The sequence below is a fragment of the Manis pentadactyla genome, chromosome 3, assembly GCF_030020395.1.
Source record: "Manis pentadactyla isolate mManPen7 chromosome 3, mManPen7.hap1, whole genome shotgun sequence".
NCBI lineage: Eukaryota > Metazoa > Chordata > Mammalia > Pholidota > Manidae > Manis > Manis pentadactyla.
Genome location: NC_080021.1, coordinates 218,965,558 through 218,991,298, shown reverse-complemented (window position 1 = coordinate 218,991,298; position 25,741 = coordinate 218,965,558). Strand labels below are relative to the sequence as shown.

General features: G+C 61.4%; 1 protein-coding gene across 8 annotated transcripts in view; it reads left to right on the top strand.

Moving 5' to 3' along the window:
- The window catches only part of BRD3 (bromodomain containing 3), a 34,055-nt gene that overhangs the window by 551 nt on the left and 7,763 nt on the right, over positions 1 to 25,741 (top strand). For 5 of the 8 annotated variants that reach the window (XM_036901425.2, XM_036901428.2, XM_036901429.2 and 2 more), the window contains exons 2-9: positions 12,050 to 12,365; positions 13,170 to 13,307; positions 14,174 to 14,333; positions 15,192 to 15,406; positions 17,127 to 17,498; positions 20,451 to 20,579; positions 22,405 to 22,596; positions 23,751 to 23,992. In XM_036901425.2, coding sequence (XP_036757320.2) covers positions 12,153 to 12,365; positions 13,170 to 13,307; positions 14,174 to 14,333; positions 15,192 to 15,406; positions 17,127 to 17,498; positions 20,451 to 20,579; positions 22,405 to 22,596; positions 23,751 to 23,992 — 1,661 coding nt within the window. In that variant the 5' untranslated portion in view covers positions 12,050 to 12,152. Of the gene's footprint in view, positions 1 to 8,690; positions 11,911 to 12,049; positions 12,366 to 13,169; positions 13,308 to 14,173; positions 14,334 to 15,191; positions 15,407 to 17,126; positions 17,499 to 20,450; positions 20,580 to 22,404; positions 22,597 to 23,750; positions 23,993 to 25,741 lie in introns of those variants that run through there. The other 3 variants (XM_036901427.2, XM_036901431.2, XM_036901426.2) reach the window with 2 other exon arrangements.

The window sequence follows — 25,741 nt, the reverse complement described above, 5'->3', positions numbered from 1 at the left end:
CGCGGCGGCGCCACTTTCCCGGCTTCCGCCGCCACGGGGGCTCGCGAGGGGCGGGGGACGAGGCCAGGCCGGGCCCCGGCTCGGACGACTTGGCGCGGGGCAGCTCCCCCGAGTTAGGGGCCCGGAGCTGACTTCGAGCCCCTTTGAGGTCCTGGGTTGTTGCGGCCAGGCTAGGAGGAGACCCAGTTCCCTTTTTGAAATAAGCCTGAAAAGCGCTTAATCCCTGCGAGGTCGAGTTGGGGCGGGAGCGGCGAGGGTGCTGCCCCTCTTCGCCCTGGGGTGGGCACTGGCGAGGCAGCATGGCCCACGCCCATCGGGGAGGCGTGCCCCCCCGACCGCGAACCCGCGCAGGGCCCTAGTGGGCTCCCGGTGAATAAAGCTGGGCGTCGGGGAGTCCTCTCTCTCGCTTTCTCTCCACCGGTTCTTCCCACGGGGTCAGGGCCGGGGTGGAGGCCTTGGGCGGCCACCTTTACTTCGGTTTGGAAAGATAAAAATGGGGACAGAGTGGACCCGCTAGGGACACACCAGGGGCGGGTTCCGTGGCCCGCCTGTGAGTCCCCTCCGTGGGGCCCAGTCTCTTACTGTCACTCTTCACTTTGGAGGCTGTCTATCCACAAGTACTTAAGTGGAGTCCGTCCCCCGTGTGTTAACTTGGTTATTGACTGCAGCGTTAATGGGGGCGTGTGTGTGTGTGTGTGTAATTGTGCATCAGTGGGCAAACCAGCTGGCCCGGGGACGGGAAGAAAGTAAGGGTGGAAGGCCCTCCCTCTCCTTTCATGACCCCCTCACCTCGGAAGAAGATAGTTCTGCCTGCTCTACTGTTTTTTGGGCTTTCTCCCTTTCTCTTCCCTATAAAATTGGGGTTCTCTTCCTGGGTCCGTGGAGGGTCTCTCTGGGGAAGATCCTGAAATCTATGCAAAGTTGCCTTGGCCTGGCGTTTTTTGGGGGGAGCAGTTTTGGCTTTCAAGGAGACCAAGAAAAGGACTGAATCCCTGCAAGAGCCAGTCCTCAGGAGTTAGGGACCTCCCCCCCCGCCCTTGGGATCCTCTGGCATCCCTGAATGTGGCCTCTCATTTGCAAATAAAGCTCTGTTTGTCCTTTTCTGTCTTGAGGCCTTGATGTGTGCTGTTGGTTACAGATCAGGAAAGATAGGGCACACAGCGTTTTGAACGGGAGGCCACTGCTGGAGGCAAGGGACATGTCTCCCCGACCTTTCTGGTAACTTGGGGGAGGCATGCCTCAGCCCTGGACGTCTGGATGAGCAGCTTCTCAGGGGCTTAGATCCAGGGCCAGCCCCACCAGGGAACATCCCGGGAGGAGGGACTTAAAACGCTTGCTTGGGGTGGACGGTCAGCAACCGTTGACTTGTTTTGTTTTTAGAAAGTAGAGTGATTGATTTCCTCCGACAGCTCACACATGCTTCGGAAGTGAGCTTTGAATAAAGGATTTGTAAACACTGCTCCCGTCTTTGACTCATGAGCAGTCCTGGGCAGAAAGTGAAAGTTGTGGGTGGGGGGGTGTTAAAAAAGTGAACCTCCCAGCCAGGTGCCGCAGTCAGCAGCTCCTTCTTGCACCCTCTTCCCTCAGGTTGGCTGGCACCAGCCACTGGAGCCCTGCGGCCGGCAGGTGGTGGGGTGTGTGGCCACTTCCTGGTTCTCTGTGGCCCAGAGACTGCTGCCCGTGGCCCCGGAGTGGAGTGGTTGGTACAACACAGACAGGACGCTACCTGATGCCTGGCCTCGATGCCTGCCTGACTTTCTGTGCATCACCGGGGGCCCTGCTCTCTCTGACTCTCTGGGGACTGGATCGGGTCACCCAGACCTAGAGCCCCCACACCCCCGAGCAGCACAGCTGGGAACTTGCCTGAGGCTGCTCAACAGCCGGTCTGATTTGGGGGCAGTTTAGGTGACTGGCTCGGTAGTGTGGGTGGGCAGGCAGACTGGGCTTCCCTCCTGTCTCCACAACTGACTGGAGCTATGGCCGCCGGAATCTGGAGGCAGGCCTGTATCTGGTGGGGTGCTCCTTGCTTCAGAAGGAATCTTGAGGGAATTATTGCAGAGAGCAGGGCCCTGCCTGCTGCATACTAGCTTTCTGGGAACTTGGGGGGCCCTATGACTCGGGTCTGCTTGAGAGCCCTCCCTCCCACCTGAGGCTCTGCCCCTTTTCCTCAGATCTGCAGGTGTCAGAGCAGCGTCCGGCTGCCTGGCCTGTTTGGGTTGGGGATTTGTCACTGCCCAGGTGGTGACCAGTGTGTCTGACATTCTTGGCATCCGTGTGTCTGTGGACCCTTTTGGCCCCCAGACCCCTGCTCTGGGTACCTGTGTTTCTGCCATCTGAGAAGTCTGGGGGTCTGTTAAAGGCCGGGTGTCTTGTGTCAGGATCACTCACAAGTTGGCAGTTGAGAGCCTGGCCCCCCTCTGTGCGCGTTTGTAGTGGATCCTGGGGGCCTGTGTGATCCTCAGCTTTGGCGCTTCCCCTTTAGCACTGGGGATGGGCTCGCCGTTTCTGCCAGCTTCTGACTATCCCGTGAGAGCACTCGGTCTGCCTCTGTTTTCAGGGCCTTCATGACCTGACGTTAGGGCGAGCCGAAAGGTGCATTTTGGAGGAAGCCCCCCCTCTGTCCTTGCCGCAGGCTCCGGAGGGATTGGGAGTCTTCTCCTAGGAGAACGTCACCCAAATGTGCTGTGATGTTTCAGGTGTCCCCCTACTCAGGTTTTTCTACGTGTGTTTGGGAGTTGGGCTTGGGAACCGGTGGGTCAGCATTTCCCAGAGCACCGTCAGGGGATGCTGGCAGGGCTGGTGTGGGGGCGCCCCTGTCAGACCCTGAACTGCTGTGAGGAGCTGGGCCTTGGGAGGCCCTGCCGACGTCCCCGCTGCCTGGGAGCCACGAGTGTGGCCCCCCACGTGCAGGCAGTCCAGGCAGGCTGCCTGGGTGCGACCGTGCTGCAGGGAGGCCTCCCCACAGGCTGGGTGCTCTAGCTCTGGCCTGGCTGTGTCTCCAAGTGAAATGAGGAGCAGAGCGACAGAGAGGTGGGGTGAGCCTGCCGGAGGGGCTGCTGGCCTGGCTGGCTGCTGTCTGCCTGCACTTGGCCTGGCGCTCGTGGTGCCCGGGGCCAGGCCTGGCTGTTAAGGGCCGGGCTCTGTGGCTGTGGATTCGCAGGTAAGCTCAGACCCCCTGCTCTGTTGTCTTAACTGCCTCCAGGCTGTCTTGGCTGGGCTATTTGTGAATCTGGGGTGAGGAGACGTAGATGACCATGTGGGACCCATGACTCCCTTGAGGGAAGCCCCTCCCCCTGCGAGGGCGGGTTAGAGGGGCAGAGGGGACTGGTGGGCAAAGCTGGGGGGACGTGCTTGGTCAACATGCAGGCATGCTGCTGTAGTAAACACCCATCACTGCAGATAGCATTCCCAGTGGCGGTAAGACAGGGTGCCCAGCCTCTGGGCAGCATTGCTCCCCCCGGGGGGGAGCCAACCCCCATGGCGGGTGTGGGGCCAGGCACCTGGGTAAGCTCCCTGTACTGGGAGCGCATCCTGTTCCCTCTGCAGGGCTTGCAGGTCCCAGATAGCCTTCCCTGTGGGCAGGAGGGACTCTGCACCTACTCTTCTGGAAAGGGGTTTGCACTTGGGGGGGGCAACGTTTGGGGGCACATAGAGCCTAACAAGGACTCACTTATCAAGGGCTGCACCACCCTCGGCCCCACTCTGGGCCTGCATTGGGTGGAGAGAGGACTGCGCAGGGCCGGCCGGCTGCCCCTTGGACATCAGGAGGGTGCTTAGGGCACCCTCTCATCCACCACCGTGTATCTGCACTCTTTCCAGCCTCTGCTCCATCGCCCCCATTTCCCAGCTAAGTGGCTTCATAGTAGCCCTTCTGAGGGCCACTGCAGGGATCCGAGGAGGCCTGGCAGGAGACAGACCTCGTGGGGACAGGCGTCTCTTCCCTCTGGTTGGAGTGAAATGGCCGGTGTGGTTTTTCCTCCTGAGTTGCTTGCTGGCACACTTGCATTGGGCAGTAAGTTCGGAGGGGTGGGTATAGGCACGGGATGGACTTGGGTACGCATCTGGACCCCCCTGCTGACCCGGTGGACGGTGGGCAGATGCTTTGGGTCCTGGGCTTTACCATGAGGGGGTGGCGAAGGTCCTGCTCTCACCCTCTGCGATCCCAAGAGCAAGGCCATGCTGGGCGGGCGTCTAGGCTGGGCAGGAGGTGAGTCGGGTTCAGGGCTTTGGTGTGGCAGTAACCTGTGCGGGTCCTTCTGTGTACCTGTAGGGCGTGGCCCCATAGTGCCCGGTGTGGTGGTTTGTGAAGCGGGGCACATTGAAGATACGGTTTGGTCTGGTCGAGCTGCCCAGGAGGAGAGGGGCCCTGGAGTGCCCATCTTCTCTCCTGCAGTTAAGTAATCAGCACCTGGCAGCATGAGCCCGAGCGGCTGTGTTCGGGAAGTGCTGGGGTCTGCAGAGGCTGAGCTGTGTGACGCCGCGGTGCCCGGGCAGCTCCTACCCCAAGTGCACCTGACCCACAGAGGCTGGGCCTCCCCTTTGCTCCCCGAGACCGAGTGTGGACGTGGTTGCACCGTCCCCACTCACCTTGTCCCCCGAAGGTGCTCCCCATTGGGCTGGGGGTCTCTGGCCCCCTTCTATCCCGTGGAGGTGGTCATTCAGTGCAGTGGGTGGCTTGGCCTCAGAGAGGTACCCTGCAGGGGTGCTCACAGGGGTCTGAGGCTCCCTGAGAAATGACACCGGGTTCCAGCCTGCCAGGTTTCTGGGCCAGAAGTCAGCTTCTTGGAGAGCATGTGTATGTGTTCCTGTGTCCCCTAAGCCCCCTCGGGGGCTTTACCCCCCTGAGAGCCCCGCTGGTGTAGTGTCTCTGTGTTCTTTCTGTTGTTTTTTCTTGGGATCAAAAGGCACGTGGGGACAGAGCCTTGCAGAGGTGAGGGGGTGCGGCTGGCCTGGCTCACCCCAGGGCAAGTCATAAGCACAGCTCAGCAGGGCCCGAGGCAGCCTGTAGCAAGTGTCCCAGGTCCATGTTGAGGCTGACTTTCTGGCAAGAAAGGAACCTTCAGAGGCCAGCCTCCCTGCCGCGGGCTGCTGCCTGGGGGAGGTGTGAGGCGTTAGGAGAATGGATTGAAAAAGTGGGAGCAGCTCAGGTCCCAAAGGCACAGGGCTGGCTGCAGAGCCGAGAGGACTGTGGGTGGTGGGGAGAGGACCCGGGGCTCACATCTGTCTGCAGCCGGCCTGCGCCCCGCTGCCCTTGCTGCCGTAGAGCGGGCTGATGTGCCCCCAGGAGAGCACAGCCACGGTGGAGCTGCCCCCTCTGTCCTGGCCTCAGGTGTGTGTGGTGGGCCCTGCCCGCCTGCCCGCACCCACGGGGGCCCCTCCCCAGCCCCACAGGAGGCAGTTGGCTCCGTCTGTCACTGAAGCCAGCCCTGCCTTCTCGGATCCTGTTTCCTGATGCCTGGAGGGCCAGCGCCAGGATGGCCCCTGGTCAGCGTGTGTGCTGTGGAGGCCGCCTGGGGGCAGAGCAGCTGGGGCTGCCCTAGGACTGTCTCTGGGGCGGGGAGCCTGGCCCCTTCCGTACACTCGGCTCCCAGTCTGGGATTGGTGGGGGGTGTCAGGAGGTGGGAGTGGGCCGCCATCGGTGTTGGGTGGACGGCCGCGTTGAAGGCTCCGCACTGCATCTCTCTTACTGAGCCTCTGTCCCCCATCTGCAGAATGGAGCTCACATGACCCCTACTGATGCCATGCCGGGAGGGCGGTACAAGGGGACCAGGGCCAGAGTGTAATAGTGGGGGGCCTCCAGGGGTACAGGGAGAATGAGCCCACCCCCACCACCTCAAGGCTGAGTTTTTGAAGGCCATTCCTGTTGCTGGTGGGGACGGTGTGTCTGAGCAGGAAAGGGTCGGGGACTGAGGCAAATGGGTCCTCCCCAAGGCCCTCTGGCTGAGATGGGGGGCTCACTCCCTGGCTTCCTTACAACCTTTAGACCATCCCCCTCGAGGGCAGTGCCCCCGCCCCCTGCCCAGACACACTCTGGCTTCTCTCCATTCAGGCCCTTGGTCGCCCTCCCCCTGGACCTTCTCCCACCGCCTCATCGGTCCAGGCCTCTGCTGAGTGGTGATGGCCTTGCGCCTTCCAGTCCCCCTGCCACAGCCCCTCGACCCTGCCTCAGTCCAGCCCATGCCCACCTTCCTAGCCTCATCCTTCCCCAGCCAGAGGCACAGCACTGACATCCCATGAGTGTGTCTGCCCCTCTCCCAGAGGCCGAGCATCCCCCCCGTGCCCCACCACCCCTTGGGTCCTGGCTGCCCAGGAGTGCCCGGCTCTGCCCGCCTGAGTCGTGCCTGGGGCTTGGCACTGAGGCACGAGGGCCACTGTGGCTGCTGCTGAATTTCCTGGGTGTTTATAGTGGCCCCTGGACAGAGTCCCCCCCATTTGTCCAGGGTCCCTGACTACTGTCCCTCTGGGCTGCTCAAGCCTGCATGGGGCTGGACTGCTGTGTTTTACTCAGGATTCCAGCTCCCCACAGAGGAAGGGGCAAGTCCCAGAGGCTGGGTCCAGGGGCCTCGGGAAGGGGCAGGGGACAAGGCCCACGGCCTCCGGGCTAGCCCGCCCCGTCTTGCAGCCCGCCCTGCCTCTCTGCATGTGGGAGGTGGGCCAGGGGGCTCATGGGCCCCTCCCGCCCCTCCGAGTCCAGCTCAGAGTCCTTCGTGGGGTGTGGGGTGTGTGACCCTGGAGGGCCACACACCTGTATGCCCCTCCCCTGCCAGCGCCCCACTTGGGTCCTTCTTGAGGGCCTGGCCAGAACCCCAGCTCCCTGGGTCTCCATGTGGCGGTGGAGAGCTTTTGTGGTGTCTGAGGTTTCCTCCCCAGCGCTTTCAGATCCTCTGTCAGAGGAGGGCTGTCTGCTCAGTCTGCCTCCCACCTGCGTCCGCGCTGGCTGCCCGCCTGCCCTGGGCTGCAGCCGGAGAGTGGGGAGATCCTCCGAGCCTCAGTTCCCCCTCCAGGGCACCAGGCTCCGTCCGTGCCCTGCCATGCCCAGCACAGTGTGGGAGCTTGGTGAAGGCTTCCCAGCTGTCCCCTCCGGGAGCGGAGCGCCACTTCCCCACCGCTCCGCAGGGCTGCGATGAGGCGGGAGGCTCAGTCCAGTGACCGGGAGGGTAGCCGCACGAGGAGAGTGTCCTTGGTGGCGGATGCAGGGACAGGGTCACACCAGCCCCATGGCACTTTTTCAGGTCTTCTGGTCCCCAGCCAGTGAGGCCAGGCTGGCAGGGTGGTGGGACCTCAGTCCCTGGGCGGGACCTGTGCATTTCTCTCCAGCCTGGCCAAGGGGAGGGGTGGAATGTCCTGTGTGGGGAAAATCCTGGCCAGGGGCTGGACGAAAGGGAGGTGCCCCTGTGTCCCCACATGGAGCCCAGGCTGGTGGGCTGAGGCGGCATCCGGCGGGGGGCCCGGGCAGCGCTGTGGGGTGGAGAGGAGCCTTCCTGGCTCTGACGGATGCGATGCCCCCTGGTGCATTTGCCGGCCCTCTGCCCATCTCCCTGGCTCCTGGTGGCTCAGCTGGGTGGCCCTTCGGGTTCCTGCCAGGGCCTTGTGGAATTGAGAGGACAGTGAGGGCTGGTCCGGCCCACCGGATGTGAGCTTCGGGCCAGGTGGAGTGGTGCATGTTTGGGGCAGATGTGTTTTACGTGTCTGCAGGTGCCAGGTCCACCCCAGCTGTGACCTCGTTATGTCTGCGGGGCGCCTGGTGCTGGGCATACAGACCCGCCGGCTCTGGTCCCTGGCCCTTCGCTATGTTTTCTCCCATGTTACTTGGTACCCAGAGCACCTCCTTTTCATCCAGCTCCCTTGCCCCTGGCCAGGATTTTCCCAATGCCCCCCGTCCTGTGGCTGGGAAGCTGTGGTGCTGGCGTCTCCGTCCGTGGGGCCGGGTTGGGAGCACTTGTTAAGTGACAGCCATCGGCACAGGGAGGGGAGCCTGGTGTGGCAGACCTGAGTGGGGCCAGTGCCCAGGGCCCTCTTCACATCTCCAAGTGGAAGTTAGGGTCAGACCCGGCTCTGGGAGGGCTGCTAGCCAGGCCTGTCCCTGGGGAGCCACCTGGTGTCCTCGCTGCTGGTGGCAGTAGGGCCATCTTGCTCTAACCACCCAGGTGCTGTTACCCGGTGGTGGCCCGTGATGCAGGAGCCAGGTTGGGGAGGCTTGGGGTCCTGGCCTTATGTCCCCAAACCCCCACATGGTAGGCTCAGGAAGTGCTGAGGACGGGGGAGGCTCATTTGTCCTCTGTGCAGTGGGCACACGTGGACATGTCACCCTCAGCACTGAAGGGCTGGTGGCCGTGGCCAGCCACCCAGTGTCTGTCTTGGTGTCACTTCCATCTGCTCCACTAGGTCTCGTGGGCAGGGGGAGCCAGTGAGCCAGGCAAGGCCTGAGGACGTAGCCCTTGGCACAGCGTGCGGAGCTGGCTGACGGCATGAGTCTGTCCCATGAACGCCCGGGACCTCTGGGCACTGGGCGCCCACAAGTGTGGGTGATGCCCTGGCGGTCTGACCCGCGTGTTACTTTGTGCCTGTGCCTATTACTGGCCATCAGACCCTTTGAGAGGGTCGGCCATTGGTCTGTTTAAGGTTTGATTGCTTCCTGGGCTTAGCACGTGCCCTGAGTCCACCGCAGATGAGGGAGGCCAGTAGCCACCTGCCCCCGTGTCGCCAGCCCGAGCAGCGGGGTCTGGGTGCGCCTGTGGCTTCCAGCTCTTGCCTCTGCTTTGTGCTGACAGAGGGGCTCTGTTGGCATTTCTCGAGCACTCTGGGTGATGTGGGGGCAGCCAGCTGGACACCAGGACCTGGCTGCCCTGTGGAGGGCAAGTCTAGACTTTGAGGTCTTGGTGGCCCTGGGAATGCCCACTCCCGGACTGCACTGGGCTGCTTGTCCCATCCCCAGGGCAGCATCCCAGGCTTCAGAGGAGGAGAAGCAAAGCCCCGAGACACTTGGCATCAGCTGGGCGTGGCCACAGGCCCTGACCACATGCAGGACTGTATGTGGTTGGTTGGTTTTGGAACACTTTTTCAAACTAGGAAATCCTTTATCCTTTTCTCTTTATGCAAAAGTAACGTGTTCTAAAAAAAAACTACGTGGTCAGAAATGCAAGCAGAGGGAGTCCCTGTGCTCCCCAGGCACTGGTATGCGCTGCAGCTCATGGTGCGGGTGGTGTCTGCACGTGCCCAGCACACACTTTCCTGTCGTCTTCCTCCTGTTCTTGTCAGCATCCGTGGCGTCTGACCTGGAGGAGGGCCAAGGGGGACGGTCAAGGCCAGGCCCTCACGGTGGCTCCGCTTGCCCTGGACGTGCTGTTCTCCGCTTGAGGACAGGACACCGCGTGGATGCGCCCTCAGCTCCTGGCAGCTCAAAGCTGGGGGGTTGGTCCCAGTGGGGATCGGTCCTGGCACCTGGGATGGGAGAGGCTTGAAGGGGCCCCAGCCTCTTAGACTCGGGCTGTCCCTCGCCCCTCTCCAGCTGGTGCCAGGGCTGCAGGGACAGAGGACAAGGGTGAGGGGCTTGTGAGGGATGGGAGGGCAGCTCACCTGTGCAGTGGGGAGGGCTGGGCAGTACCACCCCACCCGGACGGGACCCCGTGACCCGCAGTCATCCCCATGTATTTGTGGGGGACCTGCCCTTTTCAGTGAAGCTGTTAGGGGTGGCATTCATGTTTGCAGAGAAGGCGAGGCCCTGTTGCCATGCACGGTCCCCACAGATTGTGGGGCATCCACCTGCTGCACATGTGCTAGGCATTTTTTTGCACGTTGTTCCCTCCTAGCCTCTTAGATCTTGCTGGGGCCGGTGGTGTTTCTACCCCTCAGGAGAGGTGGATGTCACCGCAGGCTGCCGTGGACCCTGTGGCCTGGAGTGACCACAGGCATTCAGTGAGTGTGTGTTGGCCCTGGGCATTCTGCCGAAAGGACATGGTCTGGGATCCCCCCGCAGTGCAGACGCGCTTGGGCTGGTCTGGCGTGTGGCCAAACCAGGAAGCCACTCAGCCCACCTGGCTCAGGTGCATGGCCCCCGCTGCCCCGGGCCAGCTTCTGGGCCATGCTTGGTGTTTATCCCAAGCCTGGGGATGCATCCCGTGTCTGTGGCTAGAGCTGGCTTCCTGCTCAGCCGCAGTTCGGAGCCCGAGCACCTCCCTGCAGTGAGCTGTGCCTGTCAGCCCTCGGGCTTGAGGAGGGTGGCCTGCGTTTCCGCCTGGCCATGGGCCCCTCCTGTGGGCCCCTCCTCCCCAGGCAGTTTCACCTCCTGGCTCCCTGGGCTGTGCAGCAGCCGCACTTGATGCTGGGTACCCACGCCTCCCCCACACCCCACTCTCTGGGGGCTTATGGTGCCCTGGCTTCTGGGCACTGGGAGGTGGCAGGAGTGCTGTGTGTCCTTCCCTCCAAGAACTCCCGGGCCCCTTGTGCAGGGAGCGGCTGCAGCGGCCGCAGCAGGGCTGCGCGGCCTTGGTGTGTGTTCAGCAGCAGTCTGAGTGCTTCTTGTGGGTTTGACTCCTCTGACCTCAGAGAACCCCATGGGGACTTGGGAACAGGATCGCATGGCAGGTGAGGGGCAGAGCTGCAGTTGGGACTGGGAGGTGGGCCCCAGTGTCTGCTCTGCAGTCCTGAGCTGCTCGAGGGGAGCACTCCAGGCTCAGGCGGCTGTCTGGTAGCAGAGGTGCAGCCTCGTCTCCATTAGCATGAGCTGGCATGGCTGCCCGCCCCGCTGAGCTGCTGGCTGGGGCCGTGGCACCCTGCCAACTGGGCCACTGCCCTGAGGAGCAGAGAGGACAGAAGGACGGGAGCTGTGGGCGTCCCAGGATAACAGGCGGGACACCTGGTGGGCACCCCTCGAATGAAGGGCTGGTGAGCGGGGCAGGTTTGCCTGGTGGGTGGGATTCTCTCCTGAACCCTTTCCCCTCAGGATTGGACTGTGGGGAGAGCAGCGTGCTGGTCTCTGCCCAACACCCAGCGTAGGAAAGCCCTGCTACCGTGGTGTGGACATGCCTGCCCCAGCAGATGGCAAGCCCCCAGCGGGATGTTGACCAGCTCACAGACCCGCTTCGGCGGGTCGTGGAGTAGCGGGTCCAGCGAGCCATATGCGCTGCTCTGTTCTCCCCAAAGTTGTCCATCCCTGCATGCAGGGGACACTGCTGCCCGCCCTGGCCCATCTGGACATTGTGACAGTCCACATGAAACCTAAAGTGTAGCCCAGTGCGCATGTGCGGCCCAGCGTCCAGGCTCTGCTTGCAGCCTCCAGGCCTCTCTGTGCCCTCTGAGGAGATAGGGCTGCTGGCTTCCTCCTGGAGGCAGTGAGCGTGATGGTGGGGGCGGCCTGCTCACCGTTCTGTGGTGCAGCGGTCCTCTGCGCGCTCAGTCACCTCCCGGGGACACTTGGCTGCAGAGGCCTCTCCCGGCCGCGCAGAGGTCAGCAGCAGCCCACTCCTGAGCGCGCAGGATCAGGGCTGCGCCTCCCGCCCTCCTGATTGGCTGAGGGCCAGGCGTGTCACAGCCTGGCCGCAATCACAAAGCCAGAGCTGGTTCTCACAGTTACCCTGGAACCCTTATTGTGGCGGCCCAGTGCCAGAGGGCTCAGCTCCGCACACTTCCTGGCTGCCTGGCTGGGCTCTGTTGGGTTGATGTAGCTCTCTACATGCAAATCATTCCCTAAAAATTGCCACAGTCAAGAAGAGTGTAGAGTCAGCCCTTGCAGGCAGCAGTCAGTGCGCAGTGAGCTGACCGTGGCCCAGTCCTTACCCGCCTACCCCCCCGCGCTTGATCTGTGCCTGGACGGCTGCCTTCCCACCCCTGTGCTCCCACCTGCCCGGGTGGCACGTGCTCACGTTAACCTCTGTCCCCAGCTCGAGAGCAGTTGGAGCGGTTCTGTGGCAGGTGAGGGTCAGTCTGACCGTGGCAAGTGGTGTGAGCGAGCCGAGCTGGCCTCGCCACGACCCCCTGGGAGTGCTGGGGGAGCCCATGCTGCTGGGAGAGGCGGGTGACCGGTCCTCTCTGCTGTCCCTCCGCCCTGCAGGAGCTGCCTGGTTGGGCCCGGAAATGGGATGTGCAGGGAGCACAGAGGAAACCAGGGCCTCCCCGAGCCGCTGCTGTGACGGCCAGTGAGCGAGCCGCGGAGGATGTCCACCACAACCACGGCCGCCCCCGCCGGACTCCCGGCGGCCCCAGGCCCCGCAAACCCACCCCCACCTGAGGTCTCCAACCCCGCCAAGCCCGGCCGCAAGACCAACCAGCTGCAGTACATGCAGAACGTGGTAGTGAAGACGCTCTGGAAACACCAGTTCGCCTGGCCCTTCTACCAGCCTGTGGACGCCATCAAGCTGAACCTGCCTGTGAGTAGTCCTGCCTCTCGCCGCTACCCCTGCCCCACTGGTGCCCCAGTACCTGGAAGCACTGCCCCTCTGGCCCAGACAAAGGAGGCACCCGTGATAGGGCTGCTGCTGGTAAGTCAGGCCCTGCCCTTGCCTCAGGAGGACCCCACAAGGACCGAGGAGCTGGGCTCCTCAGCGTGTGGGAGAACGGAGGGCAGCTGCCCCCAGGTGCAGGGAGCAGGAGGAACCGTGCCTCCAACGCAAGAACGGGGCAGGAGCCAAGGCTCAGTAGCCAGATCTGCACCCTTTCCCTGCACCCTCCTGCCCTCTAAGTCGGAAGCTCAGTGCGGGTTGGGGCCTGCTTTCCAGAGGATGCTGACCTGGCCATCTGGTGGCTCATTGGGATGCAAATAGGGAAGCTTGAGGATTGCAAGGGAAGCCCAGGTCTGGCACCCCGTGGCCTGGGTGCGGGGCCCACCTCAGCCCCCAGTCACCTGCAGGCCCCTGAGGAAGGCCTGAAATCCAGCAGGGGCTTGGCCCCAGCTCCAGCGTGCCGACAAGTGGGGCCTGCCCCACCTCCACAGTTCTGTGTGTCCCTGAGAACCTCCCCTCCACACACAACCCTTGTCAGAGGGGAGGCGTGGAGCTGGCTGAGCGCTCACCCCACCCACATGCCCACCTGCCCTCGGATGACCAGAAATAGCCTTGGCCCAGCCCCTGTCCACCTCCCTGGAGAAGACCACTCTGTGTGCAATCACTGTTCTTGAGAACTGCAGAGATACTACGTCGAATCCGTGGTAACATCTTTGAAAATCTCTTCCCTAGGATTATCACAAAATAATAAAAAACCCAATGGACATGGGGACTATTAAGAAGAGACTAGAGAACAATTATTATTGGAGTGCAAGTGAATGTATGCAGGACTTCAACACCATGTTTACGAATTGTTATATTTATAACAAGGTAAGGTGACACGTGCACTGGCCCAAAATGCCCCCAGGAGCCGGGGGGCCCCTAGTGTGCCACATGCTGTCCCCTGGCTGCGGGGAGCCCTGGGTGGCAGGGTGCCCGCCTAGGTCGGCCCTGGTGGGTTGGTGCTTGCTGGGCCTGGGTGTTTGCAGCAGCTGTCGGAGGCATTTAGAGTGCCTCACAGCCTCATCCTGGGCTCATCTTATGCCTCGATCCCCATATATGGTTCCCACACACTGCATGTCTCAAGAGTTGTTGCCTTCCTGGGCGCACATCCCCCCTGGAGGGAGTGAGGATTGAAGCAGCCTTTTCCGAGGGAGCTGATGCATAGCGAATCCTCTTAGACACCCATCCCCTTGCACCTGGAAATTCCACTCCAGAAATGCTGAAGGAGCCCGTGCAGGCGGTTGTATGTGACAAATCAGAGATTGGCTGAACACACTGTGATCATACATGCGTCCCCAGCCCCCACTCCTCCGATGACACAGAGTCCTTCCGGGCAAGGGAAAATGTCTATAGGATGGTTTTCAGCAAGAACAAACGAGGAAAGGTCCCTGCGATCCTAATGTCGTGGCTCCGTTGTTGTTAGTGGTGGTGTGGTAAAGCACAGATGGATGGGACCCTGAGCTGGGGGCTCTCTTTTGTCCACGTCACGGGATGAAGGGTGGCTTTATCTTTCATGCATGTCTGAGTTCTTCCAAGAGTTTCCACATTGAATCCCCTTTGCCTCCCTCCTGTGCCCTACCAGTCTCTTAACAAACGTTTAAATAAACATGCCCCCAAGCTGCAACTGGCAACGTCCTCTGCAAACGCACAGCTCCTTTCCCAGCATGTGACCGTGGCTCTCCCTGTGTCTCCAGCCCACAGATGACATAGTGCTGATGGCCCAAGCCTTAGAGAAAATGTTTCTGCAGAAAGTGGCCCAGATGCCTCAGGAGGAAGCTGAATTGTTACCCCCTGCTCCGAAGGGCAAAGGCCGAAAACCGGCTGCAGGGACCCAGAGTGCAGGTAAAGGGGTAGGTGGGTGCCGTCGTTCGGTCCTGACACCCCCAGGGTCCTGGGGGCCTGCAGCTCCTCTGAGCTCAGCTTCTCTGCCTGTGAAGGGGCAGAGACAACGGAGAGCTCCCGGAGCCAGGCCTCAGTAGGGCGGGGCCCGCAGGCCGTCTGGACGTGGCTGCTCCTTGGTGCCCTTGGTGACATTGTTACCGGCTGCCTCGAGCCTGCTCAGGAGGAGATCATGGTCTTGCCGTGTCCCCGTGTTCCTCCTCCTGGCCCAGCTCTGAGGCCACCGCTTCTGGAAACCCAGGCAGGAGCCCAGGGCTGTCCCTTTGTCCCCTCTAGGACTTTACCTCTTGAGTGTGCATTGTAGTCTCTGTGACAGGAGAGGGGCTTTGTCACCTGTTGGGGAGCTTGGTGAGGATCAGGACTGGCACTGGGGCTCTGAGGCCCTAGCTGGTCCAGGAGTCCGGAGTGGAGTTGCATCCAATAGAGGCTGACTGGTGACCCAGCCCTTGAGAGGCCGGGGTGGGTCGCCAGTGCCGCCAACTGTCGTCTTCGCAGGTGGGCCCGAGGTGGTTAAGCAGCACAGTCTGGGGCCCTCGGCCGGTTCCTGCTGGGCCAAGTTAACCCCAGGTGTCTCGGGTGCAGGCTGGCTCTTACCCACACGCTGTTCACTCAGACTGTGGTCTCTGGCCAGAGGGGAGAGCCTTCTCTTTGTTGGGTGAGCCCCTGATCAGGGCGGGGGCGTCTCAGGAGGAGGGACTCCCCTGGCACCTGGTGGTGCTCTGGCTGGAGGAGACAGTCCAGGAAGCTTCCAGAAGCATCGCATTTGTTCTGGCTGGTAGAGCTTATGTTCAACTTCCTTTCCTTGTCCTCAAGGTACGCAGCAAGTGGCGGCCGTGTCCTCTGTCTCCCCAGCGACCCCCTTTCAGAACGTCCTCCCCACTGTCTCCCAGACACCTGTCATTGCTGCCACCCCTGTGCCAACCATCACTGCGAACGTCACGCCGGTTCCTGTTCCCCCGGCCGCTGCTCCGGCTCCTCCCATGGCGCCCGTCATCCCCGTGGTCCCTCCCACACCGCCTGTCGTCAAGGTGAGCGTCCTGGGTTGTGAGGCTGGCTGGGGTCTGTGTGCGGGCCAGGGCGGGGCAGGAGGGGCGCAGCTGCCATTCTTGGGGCACTGTCCCCGTGCCAGCATGTGGTATGTGTGGCTTTGGAGTGGTCTGTCTGTGTGGGAGGCTGCTGCTCCCGACGCTGAGGAGGAGACCGAGGCCCAGGTGGCTGCAGGTCACACAGCTGGAGAGGGTGGGCTGCGCTTGGTCCCCGGCTGCTCTGGCCCTGAGCTCCTGCCTTGGTAGTTCATGGGTCACAGTGGGGAAGGGGTGGCAGAGGAGGCGGGTGGAGGGGCCCCCTTCGCCGCTCACACTTGGATGCACGGAGCCCCGTTCTCGCCTCGCTCGCCTGATGGTCTGGGCGCAGAGTGCGCACTCCCCTCGAGAGCGGGGCTAGCGTGGCTCCTGCTCGGAGCAGGCCCCACGCGGGCACTGATATGTGTCGTCTTCTCCGGTTTGACCCTCACAGCGACCCTCTGGGGCAGACAGTGTTTCCCCCATCTTACAGATGAGGAAGCAGGCGCTCGGAGGGGTTTAATGGCCCCCCCAGGTAAATGCCGCGTCCGCTGCTCCCCTCCCTTGGGCCTCACTGCCTGCACTACGGGCAGGGCCCAACTTGGCCACCTCACACAGCCAAGCTGGTTTTGGAGCATGTCCCAGTCGCCATGGCCAGATGGCTCCCCTGAGCCCACTGCGGCACGCGCTTGGCATCCCAGGGGCACCCACTAAGTGTTTGTGGATAGCCGGGCATGCCCCTGCCAGCCCAGGGACGGTGGCCTGGCTGAGGTAGTGACCGTGGTGGCGCTCTAGGCAGCAAACCACCGAGAGTCCTGCCCGGGCACTTGCGGCCCCCAAGGCTCCTCGGCCTGCTCAAGCTGAGATGCAGGGACTCGACCTGGTCTTGGGGATGTACAGAGCCCCCGCCATGGAACAAAGCCATGCCCCCCATGGGCCCCACAGCTGGTCGTGGTGCCTGGAGAGGCCTGCAGGCGCAGCTCTCGCTCACTGGGCATCCTCACCGGCTCTGCTGATAGCTCAGCACGTCCTCTCGCGCAAAGCTCCTCTCTGGCTCCCGGTGCCTTCCGGGTAAAGTCCAGACCCACCCACTCACGTAGCCTGGGAGGCCCCGTCCCATACTTGTTGCTACCACTTGCCTCTCTCGGTTGCCGCCGCCGGCATGCTCTTCCTGCCTCTCACCCTGCTCATTGGCGACTGTCCTCAGAGTGCCAGCTTGAGGCCCTCTTCCGGGACCTCCCTGCTGGCCTTTCTGAGCAGGAAATCCTCTTGTCTCTGCTGTCCCTGAGCCCGAGTCCTGCTTGGTGACAGCCCCAGTCACAGAGCTACATCGGTTCTGCTGGTCCCTGGAGCCCTGGTGCGGCCCCGGCCTGGGTATAGGTGGTTTGCATGCTGCACCTCACGCTGGTCAGGGGTGACAGGGGAGCCCACCGTGGCCTCGGAGCCCTGGCAGCGAAGGGACAGGGCCCTTGGATGGCTCCGGGGGCTAGGCTTGGAGTCCAGCCCCTCCACTACCAGCTGTGTGACCTGGGGCTGGCGGCGTGGCGCCTCGGAGCCTCGGCGTGCCCCATGCACATCGCCGCTTGGCTCAGTGCCTGGCAGACGGCGCTGCACAGGCAAGGCTCTGATGATGCTCGAGCTCGCCTGTGGTCGTCCCTGGGCCTCATGGGTGGTTTCGCTGTTACAGAAAAAGGGCGTGAAGCGGAAAGCAGACACCACCACGCCAACGACATCCGCCATCACTGCGAGCCGGGGCGAGTCGCCCCCGCCGTTGTCAGATCCCAAGCAGGCCAAGGTGGTGGCGCGGCGGGAGAGCGGGGGCCGCCCCATCAAGCCCCCCAAGAAGGACCTGGAGGACGGTGAGGTGCCCCAGCATGCGGGCAAGAAGGGAAAGCTGTCGGAGCACCTGCGGCACTGTGACAGCATCCTCAAGGAGATGCTGTCCAAGAAGCACGCAGCCTACGCCTGGCCCTTCTACAAGCCGGTGGACGCCGAGGCCCTGGAGTTGCACGACTACCACGACATCATCAAGCACCCGATGGACCTGAGCACCGTCAAGGTACCCGCGGGTGGGGCCCGGAGGGCCACCCCTGCTGCCGTGTCTTGCGGGCTGGCGTGGTGCAGATGTGCTGGTGCGGGGGCCCCTCAGCGGGGCAGTGGCACTGCCCGGCCCCCTGGCCTGCCTGCTGGGGAAGGTGTGCTCTGCCTGTTGGTCCCTGAACCTGCAGCTTCGTGGTCGTGTCTTCCGCTTGCACCCGGCTCCGCAGCTTGATTTATATCCTCCCTGTCTCCCACCCTGGCGCGACTGCAGGCTCTGTTGCAGCAAGGAGTCCTTTACACGTGACCCACCCCCTGCCAGGACAGAAGTGGGCCTTGTGGGGGTGATGGTGGCAGGGCTGAGACCAGTTCCCCGGCTCCCCTGGGCATTTGTGGGGTTTGCTCCAGGTCAGGTTACGTGTATGCAAACAGCAGACTCGTGCTGGGCTGTGGCGGGCGGTGTGCCCGGCTGGAATGGCAGGCCTGGGGCTGGGATCAGCTCCCAAGGGCTCTTCCCTGAGTGAATGCGGGAGGAGGTTCTCAGCCCCTGACCAGCTTGGGCCCTTGGCAAACCTGTCTTCCTTGCAGAGAGCTCTGAGCCAGGCTGTGTGGTTGTAGACAGGGGCCCACTTAGGGCGGCGGCTGTTCCTTTCCATGGAGGGCGCCTCGAATGGCTGGTCTCAGCCACGCTGCCTCGTTTCCTGATAGCATCATCCTGGGGAAGAATCTCCCACCAAAGCCTGGCCCCGGGCAGTTGTGGATTTCGGAGGCAGGGCGGACCTGGCTGGCTGGGGCAGCTTGCACTGGGCAGGGCTGGCTGCGCAGCCAAACTCCCTTTCCCTCTGGGCCGCCTCCACCCCGTGAGGGCTGCGCTCCCGCTTCCCGGGACAGGGAGCTTTGTGAGGCCAGCTACTTTTCATTGGGCAGATTTTTTTTCTTTTACCTGTGTGAATAAAATACAAACAGAGGGTCGTCAAGGCCGCTCAGGTGGAGCAGAGGCAGGTGCCGGCTCGGCCTCATCCCCACGGCATTGCCCCCCTTCCCAGGGACGGTTCCTGCCCATGGTTTGGGCGCGTCTGTCTGTCTGTCTGGATTAGCTCCCAGCTGAGGCTGGCCCTTCCTCAGCAGGTCCTGCCTGTGCGGCGTGGGGAGTACGGGCTCCCAGGTGCACTGTCTCGGAGGCCCAGCACCACCTCCTGGAAGCCCTCTCCCTCGTTGGGCTTAGTGGGGTCCTGGCTCTGGGCTGACAGCTGTCAGCCTGCCCTCCTCAGCCCCAGATAGGGCTCTGCTCCTGGTTTGTCCCCATGCAACACCCCTGTCCCCGTCTGAGAGAGACCTGGCCGGGACCTGGGGGGTGGGGGGGTAGGGACGGGGCCTCTCAGAATGGGGGGGCTCTCCTGTTGTCTGTGGACACCCCCTCTGCTGGGGAAACTGAGGCTGGAGAGGTGGTGGCCCTGCCTGGAGTGCTTTGCTGGCAGAGATAGTGCTGGGATCCAGGCCTTTGATGGCCCTTCAAGCCTTGGCTGAGCCATGAGCTCCCGTCACCCGAGGAGAGGGGGCTTGGCAGGAGTGACGCTGGTCACGCCCTTAATCTCTACCCCTCCCCACCACAGCTCTTGGGAGGTGCGCTTCCCTGCTGCAGACTACAGGGCCCAACAGCGACCTCCTGCCCAGGGCTGCACAGCCAGGGAGAGGCACGGCGGGAAGCACATGAGCACATGCACGTGTCCTGGCCCCACAACAGGCTGAGGCGTGGTGGGCGTGCAGGGTCATGGGAGGGGGCTGCACTCCCCCCAGGCATTTCTCTCTGATGCTGAGGGGGCAGTGTCCCCCTGGCCCCACGGTCACCCACTCCAGTATATGGCCCTGAAGGGGTGCTCCCTGCACATGGCCATTACTCGGATGTTCCTGTTCAGAAACGCTTCATCATCCAGGAACTTGTGGGGAGTGAGAGCCGCCAACTGTCCCTGGTCACCCTGAGCATGCTTACATTTAGCCTGTTTGTTCCAAGCCTCGGGAAAGTAGCCAGTGGTCAAATTAGGACCAGAGTCTGAAAATCTCACAGAAGTCGAGAGGGCCTTAGGTGCCTGTTTGTGCTCTCTGGCTGGGCCACCTCTGAGTCGGGAGGCTGTGCTGAGGGCAGGAGCCACACAGCCCTGGAGCTGTCAGAAGCCCTCCAGCTGGCATGGGTGGCAAGATGTATCTGAGGTGCTACAAGAGGCTGCAGGCCCTGGAATGGGGCTGCATTCAGCCACTGTATGGGGTCCAGGGTTTCATTAGCCTGCGGGAGATGGGTGACTGGGCTCCAACCCAGAGTCCTGCTCTAGCAGAGGGCAGCCCCCGGGAACCCCCCCTACCAAGAGATCCCTGACCAGGGCTCTCTGCTGAACCCATCCCGGCATGGGAGCTCGCTTGCCCCGATCATCAGCTGCTTAGCTGCCGCCTGGTGGCATCCCTCGCTGATCACGCTCTACCTCCACATGCATGTGCCTATCCCACCCTCACCGACTCCACACTGTCCTGCTGGGGCCCAGAATATTCTGGTGCTTCTGGCTAACAGTGCCTGGATTCTCATGGGGAAAAAAAATTAAATGTCTCATTCTGTGAACTGAGCGGGCTCCCGAAGTTGGTAGAGAGCGACCTCTGGCCAGATGCTCCTTGCTGTACATCAGGGAGGGACTTTGGTGAAAGTCACCCGACATGGAGTTGGAAACTTATGAGTAAAGAAGGGGTCGGGTGGTGACTGCAGGAGCCAGGACTCTCCTCGAGCAGAGGGCGTCTGCCCCTGCGTGGGTCCCGGGCCCTCCTGTCCAAGCCCTGGAGCTCCTTTCCACCCTCTCTCCCTGGCTCCAAAGTACAAGGTCTTGGGAGCGGGGGTAGACGTGCTCCGGGTCCCGTGTCTGCGCTGGTGGGTCTGGCTGGGAGCTGGGCCACCGGGCAGCGCCCTCACCCCCTGTCAACCTGTGTGTCACAGAAGAAGATGGACGGCCGGGAGTACCCAGACGCGCAGGGCTTTGCTGCGGACATCCGGTTGATGTTTTCCAATTGTTACAAATACAACCCCCCGGACCATGAGGTGGTGGCCATGGCCAGGAAGCTTCAGGTAACTGAGGCTCTCGGGGGGGTGGGGGCCTCCAGGGCACAGGTGGGACCAGCAGCTCAGCACGGGCACCTGGGGGAGACTGGGCATCTCAGAGAACACCTGGCTGTGGGAGGCCCCAGCGCAGCCTTGTCCACACAGCGTGCTTCTCCTGAGTAGCAGCCACGTTCTGGCCAGGCCCTGGGCACGCTGCCCCGGGCTATGGTGGTAAACAGGCCAACTACTGCCTTCCAGGGGCTGCAGGCTCGGGGTGGGGGCAGGCCAGGGCTGCAGGCAACACCCTCCAGGGACCAGGACGGAGAGGAAGAGAGGGCACATGTCTTTCTCCGGCCGCTTTACGGATGGAATGTTCCGGCAAGTCTCCATTCCAAACTGGGCCTCTTCACCAGCCTTTCGGTGAGGCCGGTGGACGTTGTGTCAGCCTCTTGCTTTTCTGGCAGCAAAGGCAGCTGGTATGTGGGCGGACGTGTGGGAACAGAGGAGGGCAGTTCAGTCCGGCCCTCGGTGCAGGGACCGTGCATCCGTACGTGCATCTCACCCAGAGACACTTGCATGTGCATGTGGTGCTCTGCTAAAGTCTGCTGCTGCCTATGCATTTCTGGGTGGGTCCTTAGCAGCCCACCTCAAGCCCCGTCTGACAGGGCCACCAGGTACTCTGCAGTGACCCCTCTTCGTTGACTTCCGCTTAGGCCCGGAGTCAGTCAGTCCCACCACAGGCACCCTCGGAGCTGGTTCAGTTCCAGACACCACCACAAAGCCGGCGTGGCAGGAAGCCAGTCAAATGAGGGCTGGTTTCCAGTGCCCGTGAAAGTCCCATTCACACCATACTGTAGTCTGTTAAGCTGCAATAAGAGCATTGTGTCTAAAAAAAAGCACATACCTTCATTTAAAAATACTTTATTGCTAAAAATGTGCTAACCATCAGAGCTTTTCAGTGAGTTGTAGTCACCCACAGATCGCTATAAAAAACATGACAATGAAGAAATTTGAAATATTGTGAGAATCAGCAAAATGTGACACAGACACGACAGCAGCACCGAAAGTGCTGTTGGAAGGAGGATACCTTAGATTTGTTTGATGCAGTGTTGCCACAAACCTACGATCTGTAAGAGACACCATTTCTGCGAGGCGCGGTATAAATGCGCTGTGCTTATAGTGGAACCTGTTCTTACTCCTCTCTGGCCCTGCGGGCTGTTGCTTTTGTATCAGCACCAAATCTTTAAATGACGGGTCATCAGAAGACTTCCTCTTTGAGGAAGGAGTAACGTTGTGAACACCTTTCCTCTTCCAGTAGGCTTTCTTTTTACGGGACCCAGAGCATTTGTCATGTAAGGCGTTCCTAGTCCCTCCCCAGAGCCCTTCTGTGAGGTGCTCCTGAGGGCCCAGGCCTCCTGAGTAGTGGCTGCAAGGGCCTCTCCAAAGCCAGTTTTGACAACACAATACTTGTGCCTTTTGAGGCAGTTTCTGGAGGGAGATGTGATGCTGCAGTAAAATCGGAGGGTGAAGAAATGGGAAAGCATACTGGCTTCCAGACCCCATGGCTGGGGACCCAGAGAGGCCAGCCCAGAAGGAGGCGCTGGCTGTTTGGCAGTAGGTGCAGCCTCGCGGAGCCTCAGACCCAGAGGCCAGCGAGACACTCAGACCCGCAGAAAGGCTGCGTGGTTAAGAAAGGGAGCTTGTGGGCGGTTCCCAGGAGGCCGGCCTGTGGCTGCCGGCCACGTGTCCCCTGCCCCTGTACCTGCACTCGGTACCCAGAGAGGGAGGAAGAGCCAGCCGGGGGCCCATGCCGAGGAGGCCCCAGGCGTCAGGCAGCCCCTGCTCCCCACAGGACGTGTTTGAGATGCGGTTTGCCAAGATGCCGGATGAGCCGGCAGAGGTGCCGGCGCTGCCCGCTCCCGCAGCTGCTGTGGTCAGCAAGGGCACGGAGAGCAGCCGCAGCAGCGAAGAGAGCTCTTCGGACTCAGGCAGCTCGGATTCTGAGGAGGAGCGGGCCACGAGGCTGGCGGAACTGCAGGAGCAGGTGAGCGGCCGGGGCCTGAGCCAGCCAAGGCGCCACACGGCCCCCGGTGAGCCCGTTCACATATCCCACGGGCTGCGGCCGGCCCTCCCTGCCATGCCACCAGGTGGGGAGCCTGGGAGGTGTTGGCTGAGGACCCCTTGGCAGTGCCTGTGGGCCCTGGGTGCCTTGGTCTGCTCCAGAAAGGTCGGGGAGGCGCTGGCAGAAGCAGTCTCGTGGTACAGGGCAGGGGACAAGGGCTCTGTGGCCTCTTCAAGAGTGAAGGTGGCGCACTTGGGCCTCTGGCCACCTGGGCCTCTGGCGCACCCTGCTCTGCTTTGCTTTCCTCATTGGCAAAATAAAACTAATCCTCTTCATTGAGTTTCTGAAGGTGAACTGAGGAAAACATAAATTGTTTTCCCCAAGCATTTGGCAGCCACCAGGAGATAACTGGTGACTTTCAGCTGAGGCTCCCTAGAGGTGGCCCTGTGGGCTGCCTCGGGTCTGTGGCCAGGCGTGTGTGAGCGTGGTGCGCATCTTGGCCCCTGTAACCTGCTAGAGGCTGGAGGCGCCATTCCCCACCTGTAAGGAGCCCCGTACCCGGAGGTGTGTAAAGTGCTCGGCGTGTGTCGGGCACATGGCAGTGCTGGGTAAGCGTCAGCTGCTGGCGCAGGACCGTTTTAATCGTGTAGACCTGCTGGGTCATATCCAAACACCTTCCAAGAGTGGCTTGGAAATCTTTGGGCAGACATTTAACCCTCTATCTAGGGAGTCTTCCTCATCTGAAAAATAATAACTAATAGGAAAAACGGTAGCTACCTCTTACCAAGTCCTTCTCGTTCCCCCTCTGTGGTCTGAGCGTCTCACCAGGCTTATCTTGTTGCTGTGTCGGCTGCCGTGAGCCAGACACCTTCCTGGTTCTTCAGGCAAGGACACGGAGACCCAGGGGGCCCCGCTGCTCTCCCCGGGGGCCTGGATAGCGAGCGCTGAGTGGGGCCTGGACTCCATCTGCTCCTGGACCTGTCTGGCTTCCTAAGGAGGGGTGTGGCCCATGGAGCTCATGGTTCACCTCCCTGAACAGTTAAAGTGGCTCTAAGGGCACCCCAAACCCTGACCCTGCCACCTGTGGCCCTCTAGGGCCAGCCAGGGAGCCCTGCTCACCGCCTGCTCTTTTCTAGCTGAAGGCTGTGCATGAGCAGCTGGCCGCCCTGTCTCAGGCCCCAGTGAACAAGCCAAAGAGGAAGAAGGAGAAGAAAGAGAAGGATAAGAAGAAGAAGGACAAGGACAGGGACAGGGACAAGGAGAGGCACAAGGCGAAGTCTGAGGAAGAGAAGAAGGCCAAGGCGGCCCCGCCCGCCAAGCAGGCCCAGCAGAAGAAGGCCCCCGCCCGGAAGGCCAGCAGCACAACTGCAGCCAGCAGGTGGGCCGGCGCCCGCTGGGGCCCCCCCTGAACCCCGTGCTGCATGTCCGGGCTGCGGCTGGGGCTGGGCTTCATGCCTTGCCTGCAAGTCCCAGTGCCTGGGGAGGTAGTGGTCCCCCCACCTTGTGGGGACCCCTAGGGATCAAATGCAATCTCTGCTGGGAAGACAATAGGCCCTGGAGGGTGTTGCTCGGCTGTCTGTGGGGCATTGGAGTTGTCACTCTGCCTGGTGAGGACATTTTCCTGATCTGGGCCAGGGAGTCTTATTTGGGAGGCACTGGACCCCAGTGACTTGGGCTCCTGACACCCCTTTCCTGCCTTGCCTGGAAAGCAGAGGGTTGGGTGGTGGTATATTGCAGAGGCTAAGCTCCCTGGTGGTCCGTCCACGTTCTGCCTTGGCTCCTGTCAGCACCTGGCACTGCCCTGAGCAATGCTTGCCACTGACAGGCAGGGACAGCAAAGGGAGGGGAGGGGAGGGGAACGACCCTCAGGGCTGGGTGCGTCTCCTGGCAAGGGGGAGGGGAGGCTTTCCAGAGGAGGGGCTCATAGCGGCACAGGAGCAAGCTCGGCAGCATAGGAGGATGGGTCTCCACGCATCAGGAGCAGTGAAGACGAAGCCATAGGGCCAGTAGGCATGTCCTTGTGGGATTTCGGACGAGGAAGAACAGGCTAGGTCGGGAAGAGGGTGGGTTGAGGCTGCCCAGCTTGGACAGCTTTGCTGACGTCTTTGCACTGGAGCAAATGGGCGGGGTAGGGGGGAGCTCATAAAAGTGTTTCAGCTGAAAGTAGTCATATCCTGGCCAGTGTGGAGGGTGGGTTAGCGGAGATAAGAGTGGGAGAGAGGGTACCCCTTTGGAGGTTCTTGTGGTTACGCAGGAGAAGTTGGTGTGGCTGTGGAGATGGGAACATGTTGCTTTGAGAATGTTAGAGAGGCAGAAGGGACAGGCCGTGGTGCCTGGAAGGAGAAGGGGCGTGTGGAGCCGGGGGTCTGGGCCTTGGTAGCTGGGGAGGCAGTGGTACCGTAGAGTTAGGGGTGGTGGGGACGGGCAGGGTTTTCCTCCCCCATCCCTCTCTCCCTTCTGGAGTGGGAGGCAGAAATCGTGTTTTCTTGTAGTGTCTCTGTCTGGTTCTGGTACCAGGGTAATGCTGGCCTCAGAAATGAGGTGGGAAGTGTACCCGCACCTTCTGTTTTCTGTTTCTAGGGTGGATAGATAGAATTAGTATCAGTCCTTAAATGTTGGTAGAGCTCACCAGTGAAGCCCTCTAGGCCTGGAGTTTTCATTTTGGGGAGGTTTTTCACCATGAATTCATAGATAACAGGATTAGTCAGGTTATCTGTTCCTTTTTGAGTGAGTTTTGGAGTTTTGTGCCTTTCAAGATGTTGCTCTGCTTCACTTGAATTCTGGAACCAATGTTCACAGGCTTATTTGTAGTAGACCCTTATCCTTGTAACGTCTGTAGGGCCTGTGGTGATGTGTCCTTTCTTTCATTCCCAGTGTGAGTAATCTGCATCTTTTTTTCTAGTGAATCTGGAGAGAGATTGACTAGTTTTATTGGTCATTCAGAGAACCAGAATTTGATTTCTTTGGTTTTTCTCTGTTTTCACTTTAATTCATTTATGGTGTTATTTTTGCTATTTCCTTTGGACTTAACTTGTGGTGTCCTTTTTCTAGCTTCTTAAGCAGTAGCTTAGACAATTGATTGGAACCTTTTCTCGTGTAAGCATTAATGCTATACGTTCCCATCTAA